The sequence below is a fragment of the Ixodes scapularis genome, unplaced genomic scaffold (genome assembly GCF_016920785.2).
Source record: "Ixodes scapularis isolate PalLabHiFi unplaced genomic scaffold, ASM1692078v2 PGA_scaffold13__105_contigs__length_92229423, whole genome shotgun sequence".
NCBI classification, from domain to species: domain Eukaryota; kingdom Metazoa; phylum Arthropoda; class Arachnida; order Ixodida; family Ixodidae; genus Ixodes; species Ixodes scapularis.
Window position 1 is genome coordinate 33,378,506 of NW_024609839.1, and position 15,658 is coordinate 33,394,163.

The following is a 15,658-nucleotide window of genomic DNA, read 5'->3' on the forward strand; positions in this document are numbered from 1 at the left end:
GGGAGTTTCTGTTAAGAAGCATTCATGTTTTAAAAAGTTGGGAATAAATGCAATTGCCTTAGACTATTCAGTATTTGATTTGATATTTGAAGCTCTCTACTCGCATTCGATTCATATTCGTAAAGTTCAATGTTTGCGAGCCCCCCGTTTTCTGTTGCCCGAAACCCCGAGTGCTTGCGTCTAGAACACGTGTCCTCGGTTCATGAGGTTGCCAAGAGGCATAGTCCCCAAACGTCGGGGAGCAGACACCATTTCACCTCGTGCTGACCCTCCGTCTCTTCCTCGTCCCCGGCCAGGTACTCCCCGCTGCACAACATCAGAGTGCCCCCGGAGGCGGTGCAGTACCCCAGCATGCTCCTGCTGACAGCGGACCACGACGACCGGGTGGTGCCCTGCCACTCGCTCAAGTTCATCGCCGAGCTCCAGCACGCCGTCGGAAAGTCCGACAAGCAGGTGAGGGTGGGTAGCACAGAGGCGAAGAAAAAATGGCCGAGCCACCTTAAAATACAGCGCTGACATAGCACCCTAACATCCCATAGTGCGGGTTATCCTGAAAGATAACCCGCCTGCTATTTTCAGCGCAATTTTTTGTTTTCCAAAACCACCAGAAGATAGCCCACTTGTCTAATAATCACGGGACCGGGCCAACGGTGACTTCGGCGGGAGCGGCATCGTACTTAGCTACGACGGAAGGCGAGCGAACGTTGCCAACTCGGAAGGATGGTCGTCTTTGCTTCGTTGCCCCTAGCTGCGGTTGCGAGTTTCACAGGCCACAAAATCTGAAAATTACATTTTGTTTCGAATATGTTTGGTCGCGCATCGGTAGTTAGCTTACTCCTCATTTTCACCCTGGTTGCTTTCGATGTTAAGTGGGCCATGTCTGGGGGATATTACGGTGATGCGAGGTTGGCGCTGTTTCTATGCATCTCTCCGGTGCTTATCGCCTGAGCCGAAATTGCCGAGTCACCGGGCCGCGAATGCATGTGTGGTGTCCGACGCCTGGCAGAAGAAAGCTACTGCACACGCTCAGATCGCATTCCACGGTCTGTTTCAAGGAGATGGCAGCTCACAGGAGACGACCGTTAAAACGGCCCATGGCCGGAGTTGGCGCCGCGGTGTGCGTGCAAACGGGCACTTAATGACTCGTCGCTATCCCGGCAGTTGGTCGAAGAAGGCTGGTAGACGCGAGAGAGGCCGTCATCGCAGCATCTCGGCTCGGTGGTAGACGCAAGCGTCCGTCGAAAGGCCGGCTGCGGAGTGACCCACGACGGGACGGGTGTCTGCCACGCACACGTTCGCCGCCGGGATCGTGGCCGGTGACGGAGCGTGCTGGTCGTGTCGTCACGTCGAGAAGATGCAGGAACTAGAAGCGGGGACGCCGTAGAGATCCCGGTTGGACGCGCCTTCTGGGCACTGTAGCTGGATAGACCGCGAAATGATTTTCCATATTGGGAACAAGGAGCAGAAACGACGAAGTAGTAGATTGCTGGGCTAGCCGGTCGATCGCTGCGGCGAAATAAGAGCGTGAGAAGGACGGGACGAGGTCACGCGCGTGTCCTCCGGCTCTGTCTTGTTCCGCTGAACGGGAATTAGTTTTTGTTTGCACGCGCCACTTTGATTCGTCATCGCGTTGTAGGGTGCCGTCGCATTGACTGTCTGTCGAGCTCTTCTCATCCTCCGTTTGTCTCCACCGCTCGTGTTGCTCGCAGACAAACCCCCTGATGATCCACGTGGACACCAAGGCAGGGCACGGTGCTGGGAAACCCATCTCCAAAGTGGTGAGGCTCTCTTTCCTTGCTAAGCGAACGAAATTCAAAACGAGTCGTCCCGAACATTGATTTTGAGCCCGTTGCAGACTGCCTTTTTCCCTGTATAAAAGGGCTTCCCTCTTTAATAGACGTTTTTCCAAACTACTGAGACACCGAGAGAAATGCTGGGAACGTGCATTGGGAATTCCACAATGGGCTTTTTTTTTTTTTTTTTGAGGGGTTGGCCTAGCAATAGAAGCTCATTTCGGAGTAGCTCCCAACTCGAAATGACTCTCGCAACAGAAAGATTGCGCTACTGTAAATGTATGTTGTTCTTTGTTTTTTTTGTGTGTTTTTTGGGGAAAGTTTATTTGGGGATGTAGGTAAATACTTGTTTTATGGTAATTGAGGGGCCTTTGTGCAGTTTTATAGAGCGATCGGCCAAACAAAACAGTACCGGCCTTTGCAATTTCCACCTGTGTGGTTTGTTGTCGTTGTCTATGTGTGATTTTCTCTTCTTTTTCTTTTTATTTTAGGAAATTATTTTCGGGTGCTGCCAAGATGTTTCTGCTTTCTCTTTAGTGATTGTGACCCAAAATGTTTTGTTTTATGTGCCTTGTTCCTTTAAAGTATGCCCATACTATAGATTATAGCTGTGTATTGGAATATGATGCGCTTTTTACAGCAGAGCTGTGAAGGGCTAGTTTCCCCAGGATCGTGTCGCCCGCAAAGAAATGTCGACACAAAACTCTGGACAGCTGCTGCCATCTATGAGCGACGGCGGCAACCAGACAATCGGCTTGTCGGCCTTGCTCATAGACGGCGACAACCTTTCCAGCCTTTCCACTCTGGTTTACACCAGAGTGTAAAGGCTGAATTTCTCTAGGCGTCATCCTAGATGTCGTCCTCGAAGTCGTCCTTGAAGTTGTCCTTGAGGTCGTTCTTGAGGTTGTCCTCGAGGTCGTCTTAAAAGTTGTCCTCGAGGTCATCTTAAAAGTTGTCCTTGAGGTCGTCCTTGATGTTATCCTCGAGCTCGTCCTAGAATCACTCTTGAGGTCTTACTAGACATCGTCCTCGAGGTCGTCCCAGAAGTCGTCCTTGAGGTCGTCTTAGACGTTGTCTAAGAACTCGTCCTAGAAGTCGTTCTTGGGATCGTCGTAGACATTGTCTCTAAGATCGTCCAGGCGTCGTCTTTGAGGTCGCCTAGATGTCGTCCCTGAGGTCGTCCTCGAGGTTGTCTTAGAAGTCGTCCTTGAGGTTGTCCTAGACATCGTCCTAGACGTCGTCCAAGAAGTCGTCCTTGAGGTCGTCTGACGATTTTACAGCTTCGCTGGTCTTCCTTTTTCACCAGAGTGAAAGGGCTGAAAGTTTTTTTTTCCACAGCCTCGAATTTTCATGAAGCAGGAAGTTGCTGCTTGGTAGTAGAGGAAATATGGAAAACTGGTTTATAAAGTCAAATGAAAAAAAAAGAAATAAATATTAAAAGCTATATTGTTGGTTTTAAACAAAATTGCATTTGTTCTGTCAAATTACCTTTTTATATGAAAGCATGCAGGTATAATACCTGTATGAAAATCAAGCTGTTTCTGTGAAAACGTTTTTCACGCAAGGACATGTAGATTTAACTTTGCAGAATTGGAGCTTACGGAGGCTTCACTTCGTCCTTCCATACCCTTTTTGGTATAGGGATCTCCAAGTGCCAAGGTCATTGACAGCCGGTCCACCGGCCCACTTGCAGCTGGATCATGAAGCTGGTCTTACCTGGATCCAGCTGGACTGTCTCATTTCCAGCTAGATCCAGCTGGAACTAGTTCAGTCCAGCTGCAGCTGGACTCATTTTTACCTGGGAGTATTTGCAGATACTATTGCTCATATAAATCTTGCATGCCAAAGCTGCATCATGACGTGCGTGGAACGTAGGGCTTAAAAGATTAACATTCCATGCTCCTGTTGTAGCATTACCAGTACACCTCGGTTCACGTGAATGTAGACCGCAGCAAAGGCATGAGACGTAAGCTCTACACCTTATACAAGCTCCTTGCTCTTAAAAAGCAGTTAGGGTATAGTCACGTGGGCTGAAATGTGACTAGGTTGCAAGTACGGTTACATCCGTAGAAGTTCGCGTCCATGGTTACGGCTGCATTAACCTAGTCACAATATTAGTTTTTGCAAGTTTATACCTCGTTACGGTAACTCAGAAGAAACGGCCCACTTTTTTTACGAATATTTTTAAATCATCTTGCGATGTCAATGCACGCATGCAGTGGCTGGACAACCGTCCAGTTTATGATGCCCAAATTAACATATATAATTTAGTTTTGAGGTGGCTGTTTGCTCATGGCATTTCGGGGCAGTAGCAACGTGCGAGGCCGACGTCGAGGCGAAATCGCCGCAAATTTTTGTATTTGCAAACGTAGTTTTGAGAAGGTGATCACTCATACCGAGTTACTAGTTCCTCAAAGAATATAATATATGTTACGCTTAATGACAAAAGTGGAAATGTCTTTGAAGCATCTTTGAAGGTAGGAAGCTTGTGCTGGATGCTCCCCTCTGTCAGTTTCACCTTGACACTAATTTTTCGCTAATGGTGATGGATTAGTTTGAACCCATAGCAACGCACGAAGAAAGGACGGGGCAGGACAAAACAGATGCGTCAGACGGGAGTTCTCTATCACGTGGCCCTTTCGTGCGACAAACTGGTCAACGTATAAACGACGGAAGTAGGCAACGTACAGCATCCGTGAAGGGCGCAGCAGCGGGCCATCTGCCGGCTCATTGTAGGACATGCAAATGCAGTGCAGCATTCAGCGACGTCGCAATTCTCGCAACGAACGAGGATCCCTTTGCACGCAAGATGCTCGAGGTACCGGTCATTGAAAGACTTGCGGAGGAATGTTTTGGCACCTTCGCTGTTCGCACCAAATAAGAGCGGCGGTGTGCCACACCCAGATAACTTGGATGAATTTTAGTTTGTAAGGTTATATTTAATAATTTTCTCGCGTAAATACTTTTTTTTAATCTAATATTTAGTTGTGCATACGTGAGCAGCCTCTGAGGGAGATGCACATGAAGAAACAAAGCTCTTAGTCGGCTGTTTTGTCCTGTCCAGTCCTTTCCTTGTGTGTTTCTGCAAGTTCAAGCTGACCCATCACCAATATGTACATAGCGCAACACTGTTAGTGTGAACAAGCGATTGCCGGTTTTTCCAGTTTTTCTCTTTGAAACCAAGGGACGTCCTCCAAGTTATTGTTGCTATGGAAAGAGCTCATTCAGTTCTATAAAGTAAGCAATAAAATTTTGTGCTCGCTAATACTATTTAGAAGTAAAATGCGAAAATGTGCCAATGTCGTGTTCGCGCTAACAGTGTCGCGATGTGTACGACGCTAGTAGCTCCACTAAGGCTTGTAACCAAATTTTTTGGCAATTTAGGAAGCGTATGTAATGTGTGGAGGGTCTCCATTAATATGCACTTGCTCTTTAACGGAGAGTGTCCGTTAAATTGAAGGTTTGAAAAGGGAGAGCACTGAAGCATTTTTTTCTTAATTATTTGCAGATTGACGAGCTCACGGACACCTACAGCTTTGTGATAAACTGTCTCGGAATCGAGTTTCAGGAGTAAGCAGCAGCTACGAGGGGCTTTCCTACAACGACGTTTTCTAAACGAGCCTTCATTGTTTTCTTTTTACTCATACCTATCGTAATATCCCGAAAGGCGGCCCACCCTCAATGCCTACACAGTTTCCCCGTTGTTGAGATAACGCCGAAAATAAGGTCGCCTGGGACCAAACTTAAAATCTGCTCAAGGGTGATGTGAATTCCTGTGTCAAAATTGTAATCTTTTGCCCAGTTTTCATGAACCATTTTGCTGACAATGGGACAAATAATGATGAAAGCATGTCTGTTTCTTTTTTATTGATCTACTGCACCGACTCATTTTGAGGCTGCAAACTCGTGTATTTGTGTTCTGAAAGCCATAGTGGTTGATCGTTTAAACTGACTTGAAGACAATTACTGATCACATTGACCCCTTCTGAGGATGGGAAATCTCGTGTTTCTTTTTTGAAGTTGTTTGTGAGCGTTCATTTGACGGACTCAAAGACGATTAGACAAAGGAATAGAAACAAAGTTCTTTTCCTGTTTATTTTTTTTTTAAGTCATTCGTTTTTGGGAGGGGGCCACCTTTTGGGATATGACAGTAGTTTTTAAGAAAAGATAATAAAGTTTGAGACTTGGTAACAGGTCTCGACATTAAAGACTCTTCGTCCTGTGCAGTTGTGTCTGTTTTATAGGGTGGCCACAGTGGACCTTACGCCGTGAAACGAGCCGGAGAAATTGGCACCTGCCCATACGAAGCTCAAACATTCACCAAATGTGTGTTTAAGTAGTACATTTTACCCAGTGAAATTGCAAGGGAAAGAGGGTCTCCCTCTTTCATGCAAAAAACGAGATAGACATAATTTCCAGGGTCAACGGCGGACGCGTCTGCAAACGACCAAGTTGGCGACGGTTGTAACTTGTGACGCAGTCTCACAACAGTCACCGTTAGGAGAGAACAGAGTGCGTCGCCTGCTGTCTGCACCTAAGGAGAAATGGCACCACGAGTTACATTCATCGCTAACTCGGTCGTCTGCAAACACGTCCGCCATTCGGTTTGTTTTACGGCACAAAATCCACTGCGGTCACTTTATACTTTTGCAGTACAGCAGCAGTGCCGTGAACCTGCAGCAGAGAGTGTGGCAAGTGTTCAAACGAACCTTTTACAAAACTTGCCGATGGTCGTGCAAGAGGAATTCTGGGAACTGCCTGTATAGACCTACCATAGAGCCAGCTGTAGGAGATGACATGGGGCAATGTGAGCGGGGCTGCAAGCATGCAACTGCGCTGCCTTCTCACTCTTTTTTACACTCTTCAGCGTCGCATAGCAGGTGCTGCAGTGGTAAGGACATGCATAATTTCCCATAATATCCAGTGAAAAATTTTAAACACTAAAAACAACCACATACATTTCTCCAGACTGCATTTCTGGCGAGGAGTTTTCAATTATATTTCCTAGTCATCTTAGCTTTTAAGTGATATATTTTACAAAACTAAGTTAAGACAATCTTTTTTTTTTATTTGAAATTTGAGAAAGAGCAGTGTTTTCCTTCCACTTTCTGTATTCAGGAGTCCCTTTTAAGGTTGTATTTTTGCTTGAAATAAACGAAAAGAGCCACATATTTTCCTGCAGAGATGTCTAACACAAGCTAACATTGCTCTTTGACACAAAACATGATTTCAACTAACCACCGGCTTCATGCGACTCTCCTCGTCTATCGGTATTGTAGTCGCCGACAACTTGAGGAACGCAGGGTGCAGCAAGTCCCAGACATCTTGGCACCGCTCCGTGGCCAATGAGATTGCAGCATTAGCCAATGAGAACACCAAAGAACCAATTGCAAGGCAAGGAAGCGTAGACGCAAGGTGCCGTGCCCCGTCGTTCTCTAGGTATCCGAACATGATTCTCAAAGGCCGACCTGGAGAGTCGTCCCCTGCCAAGCAGAAAACCGGCTCCCACTTTCCTTCTTTCCATTCCCTGCCTCCTCCTCGCGCTGCAGGAAGGCGGAGGGTCTCCCTCTTTCTCGATTGGAGAGGAGGAATTGAGGGAGAATTTCTCCTTTCTGGCTGCTCGTCGTCCTAGCTCAAATTCTCATTCCGTCGGTGACGATTCAAGAGTTCCTATAATGTTTATAGATGGACAGAAAACAAGGCTGGTCTTTGTATGAAGGGTTTATTGCATCCGATGAGCTCCCGTAATGTGATAAGGCATGAAATGTTTCGTACTAAGAATCTTTTCGTTCCAAATTGCAGGATGTTGAAACTTTTGGCAACAGTGTATACGCAGTTTTATGGGACGGTCCAGTTCAACATTGTTTGATCTTGGCAGTGCCACGACACATTTGTACACCAACCGTGATTGTACATGCAAATGACAAGCGCAGCTTAGCCATTGTGATACTTGTTCATTTGTAAATATAAGATGTTCATTTGTAAATATAAGTTCTGTTGCTAGTGTACAGATTAAACAATTGCATATTTACACATTGAATGCCAAATTGCTAATTGTAAATTAAACGAGCTAAAAAGTTGGTCTAGAATTAATGGGCAAAAGTCGTGCAAAAGAAAAAGTGCTGTACATTGTAAACCGTGGAAAAAAATTTTTAAAACCAAGGTAAAAAAAATCGTAGCTGCCTTCCAAATCACAAAAAGCATAAATATGTTATGTTGTCGCTTTTTGAGATTTAAGGCACTGAAACCTGCTGACCAACGATTGTTGCTAGCCAACAAAAAGTGCTACACTTTGTTTCTAGATTTAAAAAAGTTGTACACACGGGAGAGTAGCAAAAGTTTGGTTCTAACTTCGCATTGCATGTAGACCTCTAACGGTTTTATACTCTGCTAGTATGAGCTACATTTTAATGTGGCACAAAAGGGGTGTAGTTCAGGTTTGACCTTGAAAGAATGTAGAACGACCTTCAAGGTGAAAAAACTGTGGTAAGAGTTCCGGCAGCCCCAAGGGCTGGAAGACTTGTGCCTATCCTAAGGTAGAAAAATATTTTGCGGCTCGGACGTCGCAGAGTTTAAAGGGGCGGCACATCATTGGTCCGAGTTTGACCTTGAGGCCAGGCGAAACGACCTTCGATCATCGACGGGAGAGTGAAAAAATGAAATGTGGAAATGGACTAAGGCGTTGAACTCTCAGAGTTCGTCGTGCTTAGGACCGCTGAACTCGTCCTTGGAGATGAAGCCGTCGCGATCGCGATCCTCGTGTTGAAAGATTTCCTCCACCATCTTCTCCGGGTCTGGGAGGTCCTTGAGTCCTGCAGCCTGGGCAGCTGGAAGCTGGTCCTTCAGGTATTTTCCCAGCTGGAGGGATTCAAGGAAACGTGTGTACGTGATGTTCATCACCGTCATGTAGCCGAGTAGGTAACGCGCGCGAGCTTCACGGCTTTACTGTCAAGAGGCGGCCTTGGCATCGCTCTGAAAGCTGACAAGCAGCTCTCTGACACATGAGAGTGGGAACACTAACTGGCCTGGTTCCTCAAAACAAATGGCACAGCAGTTGTCAGTGCCATTCTCTTACTTCTTTAAAGGTCAACTGGGGTGGTTACTGGCCGTGCTTTGATACGATTCCACGTGACCTGCCTACTTCGCAAAGTCTGGTAGTCAGCAAATTAACTACGTAAGCTGTTGCATAAAGCGTGCAATCAAACTCATACTTTCGTCATTCTCTGTGCCAATCAAGGATGAAAGAATCTTTTTTTTTTTTTTTTTTCAATGAAGAGACAATTTACAAGACTATGATTGGGGTTCTTAGGCAGGGCTGACATACGCAAATTGTTGATGGATTTTTAGGCTGCGGAGTAGGCAGATCATGTTGGAGCAACAAAAAATACAGAAAACCCTTCATAATCCTTTAGTATAAACCTAAAATTTATTTTCAATTTGTATCTTTGTGCAAAATCATGACACTCCGCAAAGTTGTTGATTTAGATACGGTCCAATAAGATGACGGCGCTGTAAACAGAGTTGTCGCACGCTGTGCAAGATGGCTGTAAAATTAGTTTTTACTCCATTAACAAAATAGATGTGCCACAAGTGAGCACTGCTTTTCCGATTGAAATAATTTGTGTAACATCTCGCGTTTCATGTAGCTTTGCTCGAAACTGATGCATAATGCCTATACTTCTGCGTGCCAAGACCCATTCACAAAATTTACTTACCACCGAGGTCGCATGGTTTGAGGGCCATGCTTGCAATACGACGTGCAAGGAGGTGGCGAAAGTGTGAATCATCTGCTAACGTATCTGCCTTTCCACCCGCTTTCCTCCTCACTACGCGGCAACGCAGCGCACTTTCTACCAAGCTCCGTGGGAGGCGTCCACCATTAAAATGCAAGCGCTCTCCGTGGTTTAAAATGAACTCCCTCCCTTTAATTTGGGCTCTCTAGAGAACAGACCTGCACACTGGTGCCATCTATCATATGACCCTAGAACTGCATTTCACTCATAGCAAAAGTTTTGCGGTATTTGCAAGATCAAATGTACATACTATCGACAAAAAATGGTTTATAACCTTATCAAAAGTTTTTCGAGCCAGAAATGAAAGAATGATGCGCAAAAAAAAGGAAATATACAGTGTTCCACGGTTACCCTAAAGGTGGCACTACTGCATTCTCTTGTTGCAAGAGATTTTAAGATATTGAGGCACTGGGTCATAAGCAGCCACAAGAGTGTGAACCAGCCTTTGCAGTTTGTAGCCGTAGATGGTGTGTCGCGGTCAGGATCACGACAGACCTACGCGGGTGAAAGAGACGGCAGATGGGAGGAAAAGTCGTCACCTCTTCCCGGCTTAGCTGGCCGTTTGTGTCGGCGTCAATCTGCTTGAACACGTTGACGGGCGGGGGACCGTCGTCAATCTTCATGAGCTCGGTCTCGAAGACCAGCGTCGACTTGGGTGGGATCTTGTCACCTGCAAATGGCTTTGTTTTTTTAGTACCATATCTTCCGTATAGTCTGCAAATGCAAATATTGGGTGGAAAAAAAAAAAGGTTTATCCTTTGATAGTTTGCACCCAGTGCCTAGTCCACTCCTAGTGCCTAGCCTGCTCATAAAACATCCTCATGCATGGTGCAGCTTGACAAATGCCCGCTTTATTGGCTTGCAAAGAAGCCTGTACTGTACATAAACCATCAATAGCATTCTCTGTCACTCAGAAAATTTGTTGCATCTAGCCACAGTGAACGACCTTGAAAATACAAATCATTGTATAGGCCGCTCCTGTAGGTAGTTTGCACTCCGCAAAATTTTTAACTTTTCATAGTTTGCGGACTACCGTAAAATACCGGAAGATCACCCACCCCATTTTTACCGAAAAGTGGGTTAGTTGAGACATGGGCACTTGTCTGGTTAAGTTGGGTAATTAACTTATAATTTGCAAAAAGTTTGGATAATATTACTAGTGGGCACTCGAACAAAATTAGCACTTCTGCGATATTTTTCTGTAGTCCAAGAAATACAGTACACATAGAGGCAGCCCGGACGGAACTCGAGGTTCCATGGATGTCCGTGGAACGTCCCTGAGAGCACCCACCAACAGTCCACGCGGTTCTACGGATGTTTTCAGTATGCTCCGTGGACATTCATAGGACATATCTGTGCTGCCTGGGTCTATTCTGCAGCAGAAGTTTGTTTACTGCACGACTGTTTTCAATACAAACTGAAAAGCGTGCTAGAAAAAAAAAAAAAATGTAGTTAGAGTTTTTTTCATTTTCATCCACCAAATGGGTCACATCTGCTTCTTGAAGATGTCCGGATGACATCCGAAGTTCCCACAAGCAAAGGGTTTTACCCTTTGCTTGTGGTTACATCTGAACAATCCCTAGATCAGGTTACATCTGAACAATCCCTAGAAGACGTCACATGTGTCCTTTGGGCTAATTAAAGCCAAAGGTGACTTTCTTTTCTCAGTTTTGTTTTTGATATCGGTTGATTATGCAAATTCTCTTTCGTTCTCCTCGATAATATTATTATTCTCATAAACAATTTTGCATTCAAGAAATGAGGTCATAGCGCCAGTGGGCATCGCTGATTGGCCAGGAATGTAACTGCGAATGACACTTCATCCCGAAGTAAAACTTGTGATGTGAGCGAATTAATAGATTTTAAAATAACTGATTACTTATAATTAACGAAATACCGACCTCACTACCGAACAGAAACTGATGACGCCGATAGTGGCGCAGCCAATGAACGAGGGCCACACGGTGTTCCGATCGTGACGTCACAGCCGCGGTTTGCGCACCGAAGCAGACGACTTCTGACGGTTTCGATTCGTGGGTGACGGTTGCTGAGCCGCGGCCGCGCAGCCGTTATGTTTTGAAATATGAATTAAATTTAAAGGCATTCGAACTGTAATTTCAAGCAGATGCGCGTCCACCCAAGTCAACTTAACTTTTTTTTTTTTTTTTTTGTAAGCGGGGGGGGGGGGGGGGGGGGGGGGGTTGGATTTAACAACTGGTTCTCACCCGCTCCGACGTCACCGTAGCCCAGTTCGGGCGGGACGGTGAGTTTTCGTTGTTCGCCGACGCACATGTCGAGCAAGCCTTCTTCCCAGCCCTTGACGACTTGACCTACTCCGATCTGGAATCGGAACGGCTCTCCCCGCCCGTGACTGACAAACGGAAACAAGGAAGAAAAAAAAAAATTAAGAAGTCTAGCTGTTAGTTTGAAACCCCTCTAGCAGATATCTATTAATAGAAATGAGAGATAAGAACCATTCGGCGATGAACGAACCCTGATATCAGTCTCTCTCAAGCAGATGGTACGATCGAGTTAATAACAATCTTTTGTGGGAGTCCATCCGATCGTGGGGTACGATTACTCATGAAGAGCTTAACATATATTAAAATGCCCGTTCCTAATTTTTTTTTATTAATATTTTTATACCGCACGAGGTACGGACGTGCACGCTTTTGGTGTCAGTGCCTGATTGGAGGTTTTTGAGTAAATCAATGGGTGATGCTAGCCTAGCTAGCAGACGACTTGATCGGAGAGGTCCTGCTTCCAGATTAACATCAAATGATCGACGATACGCAGTGCGGTCAGAGAAACGCAAGATACCACCAACCTGGAGTCAAACTCCGTGCCGTCCAAGAGAGATCCCTTATAATGCACGGCCAGGAGATCTCCTTTCTTGCTTTTCCGCTCGCATTTGTCGGCGGTCTTGAGCACCTCGATCTTGAGTTTCTCCTGCGCCAGACAGATGTCTGCGCCCACGACGAAGGCAACCAGTAACAGACAGCACCGCATGACGTCCTCACGCGACCGGGGACGACTGTGAAAAGAAGAAGACGATCTTTTGGCCACGCTGATGTCAGTGCAGCGTTTGCGCCGGTTGCTGCGAGCGGGAAAGCCACGTCTGCTACTAGGACAGCGTGGCCAGACTGGTCCGTGCTTCCGGCTCTCAGGTTGGAGAAACGCCCTCCCGTTGGGCTCTCCGGGTGTGGAGTTCTTCCGCGAGTGCGTAACCGCGAAGGCAGCGGACAATCATTGTTCTGGAGATTCCGCTTCTATTTCCTTTTGTGCGAAGCTTTGCGTGATGCTAACAGGCATGAATGTAGACTAACGTATATATATATTTTAGGTGTAACAAACAAGCGAAAGGAATGATTATAATGCAATTAAAGGGAAGCTACGGAGCTTCTTGGAAAAAATGAGTCAGAATTGAATTCTAGTGTATTTTTACCCCGTGAACCCGAATACCCAAACCATTTGCTGCGTAAGTATTGTTAAACGCGAGAAAAACGCGAAAGACAGTCGCTGTCCGTGACGTCATCGACGGCTCTTTTGGCTGCCCAAGGCTAGGGAGGCGGGGCTTCAGTCCTATTTTGAAATTGCTCGTATGACTCTCCGGCGCGTCGCATTGAAATATAATTTTGATATCTGTTATTCTAAAGGCCAAATGAACGTAATTCAAGCGTTTTTTTCTCAAATGTAGAAGTGCCCCTTAAATGCAAAGGCATGCAAGCGAGCTGGACAACAATGATGAAAAGAATCCCTGGAGAAGGGGAACAAGAGGGACAAAGGACAAACATAAATCTCCAAACACAGCTAGGTGACTGGTGCGCGACCGCAAAAATCCGCCTCGTCCGGGTATCGAACCCGGGACCTCTCCATTGCAGGTGGAGCTCTCTACCAACTGAGCCAACCAGGGGTTAGACGTCAGTAGAGCGAACGGGTTGGACGTCTACTGACGTCTAACCCCTGGTTATAGCTCCGTTGGATACACATTTCACGATCATTATAATAATAATAATTTTCTTTATTGTGTCCAGTAACAGCCGAAGCCTAAGCACGGGTGCACTGGTTAGCAGCAGTGGCGTACCAACTTGTTTTTGAGTGGGGGGGGGGGGGGGGGGGGGGGCAAACCCGACCCTCTCCCCCCCCCCCCCCTTAATCGAAAATTCGGCGCAACTTTTGTCGAACTTTTCTAAAGATGTGGCAATGATTCGGCAAAATTACAACGTTACCAGACTTAACATTGATATTTTGTTTTTTCTCACGAAAAAAATTTTGCTTCTTCTTCTTAAAATAAATACAACTTGTAGTGCCTATTGAAACAGTTATGATTAAATAAGGTGATATTCTACAAGATAATTGTATCGATGTCGCTTTTGTGTGTTTACTGGCAATTTTAGTGTTTGCTTGCAGAAAGTGGCGTGACAACGAGGTTGGGTAGTAGCCGGAGCAGTCACGAATCACACTACGAGAGTTTTGATTTTGAGGCTTCATCAGCGCACGCCTGCAAGTGTGTTTACATTGTTACAATAAAGACAATCACTGCGTTCTTACTTTCTCTGGGAGTCACCGTTTCGTGCGCGAAAACGGATGCAACGGTTGTTTAGCCTTCACCAGAAGAGATAACACTACTGTAAATATGCATGTTTTTCGATTTGAGTCACTTGACGTCAGCTTTGCATGAAAGTGCGCGTTCCATATTCGCAACGTGCCGTTTTTAACCTTTAAAATTCCGGTTTCTGGTGTTAGGACACACACGGACGTTTAGGAAGATGGGGAGAGTTAGGAATGTCGGATGTGCAACGTCGAGCATGATAGTTCTGTGTTTAACGAATACTTTTCATCAGTGTTTACTAAAGAGTGCTTGGACTTCGTCCCCACTCTCCCTGAAGAGCTTTACGAGCGCATGCATCCTATTAACGTTAACTCCGCTGGTATTAAAACATTGATTGATAAACTAAAACTTACTTCGTCCGCTGGAACCGATAACATCAACCCTAAAATTTAAAAGAAACACCCGTGTTATTTCTAGTGAGTATTTGAAACTCATCTTCATTCAGTCCTCATCTCAAAGCTGCCTTCCATCTGACCAAAAGGTGGGAAGGGTAATTCCCAGTCTTTAAACAGGGCAGCCGCTCTTCCGCATCTAATTATCGCCCTAATTCATTGACTTCAATTTCTTGCAAACTACTTGAGCATATCCTCTACTCCAATATCATGAGGCACCTATCATCCCATTTCTTTTCTTTAAACAGCACTGCAGCAGCACGGTTTTCAAAAGGTACTTTCCTGCGAAACGCAACTCTGAGACTTCATCCATGACTTGCACACTAACCTTGAATGTCACGTCCAAACTGACGCAGTTTTTTTTTTTTCCAAAGCGTTCGGCCGTGTCCTCCATCAGCGCCTTCTTTCTAAGCTATCATCTTTTTGCCTCGACCAATAACCGTTTGCATGGATTCGTGACTTTCTTTTTTCCCGTGTACAGGTCACGTCCATGATGATCATGAATCTTCCTTAATAAATGTATCTCCTGGTGTTCCCATGGGGTTCGTACTTGGGCCCTTACTCTTTTTAATATTTATTAATGACATTCCCATTGGGATTTCTTCAAAAAAACGCTTTTTCGCCGACGACTGCGTCATCCATAACAAAGTAACTTGTGTGCAAAATAATAACCAGCTTCAGGAAGATCCAGATAAAATTAACAATTGGTGCAAAGAGTGGATTATGTCACCAAACAAGTATAAACGCAAACTAATCCACTTCACCAAGAAAAAAACCACTCTGTCATTTAATTACTTCTTGGACTCCGATCTGATTGAGACCGCTACTGTGTATAAATACCTTGGTGTAAGACTAACATCTGACCTTCCCTGGAATAACCACATTGAAGTCATTACCGCCAATTCATCTGGAACTCTTGGACTAAGCAGACGTAACTTAAAAAATCGCTCCACCCTTTGTCCCTAAGCTAACCTTTAACACGTACGTCAGACCAAAAATAGAATATGCTCCAACCATCTGGAATACCCATCGACTGTACTTCATCAATACGCTGTAGAGGCAGTTCAG

At 45.5% G+C, this 15,658-nt stretch overlaps 2 protein-coding genes and 1 non-coding gene across 3 annotated transcripts in view; 1 reads left to right on the forward strand and 2 right to left on the reverse strand.

Moving 5' to 3' along the window:
- The window catches only part of LOC8028269 (prolyl endopeptidase), a 59,238-nt gene extending 53,229 nt beyond the window's left edge, over positions 1-6,009 (forward strand). Inside the window, exons 17-19 of the mRNA XM_040211126.3 lie at positions 297-453; positions 1,710-1,778; positions 5,302-6,009. Of these exons, the coding sequence (XP_040067060.1) occupies positions 297-453; positions 1,710-1,778; positions 5,302-5,367 (292 nt within the window). The 3' untranslated portion in view covers positions 5,368-6,009. The remainder of the gene's footprint in view (positions 1-296; positions 454-1,709; positions 1,779-5,301) is intronic.
- Positions 6,010-7,496: 1,487 nt separating this feature from the next.
- Positions 7,497-12,784, reverse strand: LOC115323679 (FK506-binding protein 2). Its single transcript, XM_029984060.4, has 4 exons — positions 12,414-12,784; positions 11,812-11,957; positions 10,126-10,256; positions 7,497-8,651 (listed from the first exon to the last, which is right to left on the reverse strand). The coding sequence occupies exons 1-4, from the start codon at positions 12,593-12,595 to the stop codon at positions 8,484-8,486; spliced, it is 627 nt and encodes a 208-aa protein (XP_029839920.1). The 5' UTR covers positions 12,596-12,784; the 3' UTR covers positions 7,497-8,483.
- A 642-nt stretch (positions 12,785-13,426) lies between these two features.
- Trnaa-ugc lies at positions 13,427-13,499 on the reverse strand. Its single transcript has one exon. It is a non-coding gene; the product is annotated as a tRNA-Ala (tRNA).
- Between the last annotated feature and the right edge of the window lie 2,159 nt (positions 13,500-15,658).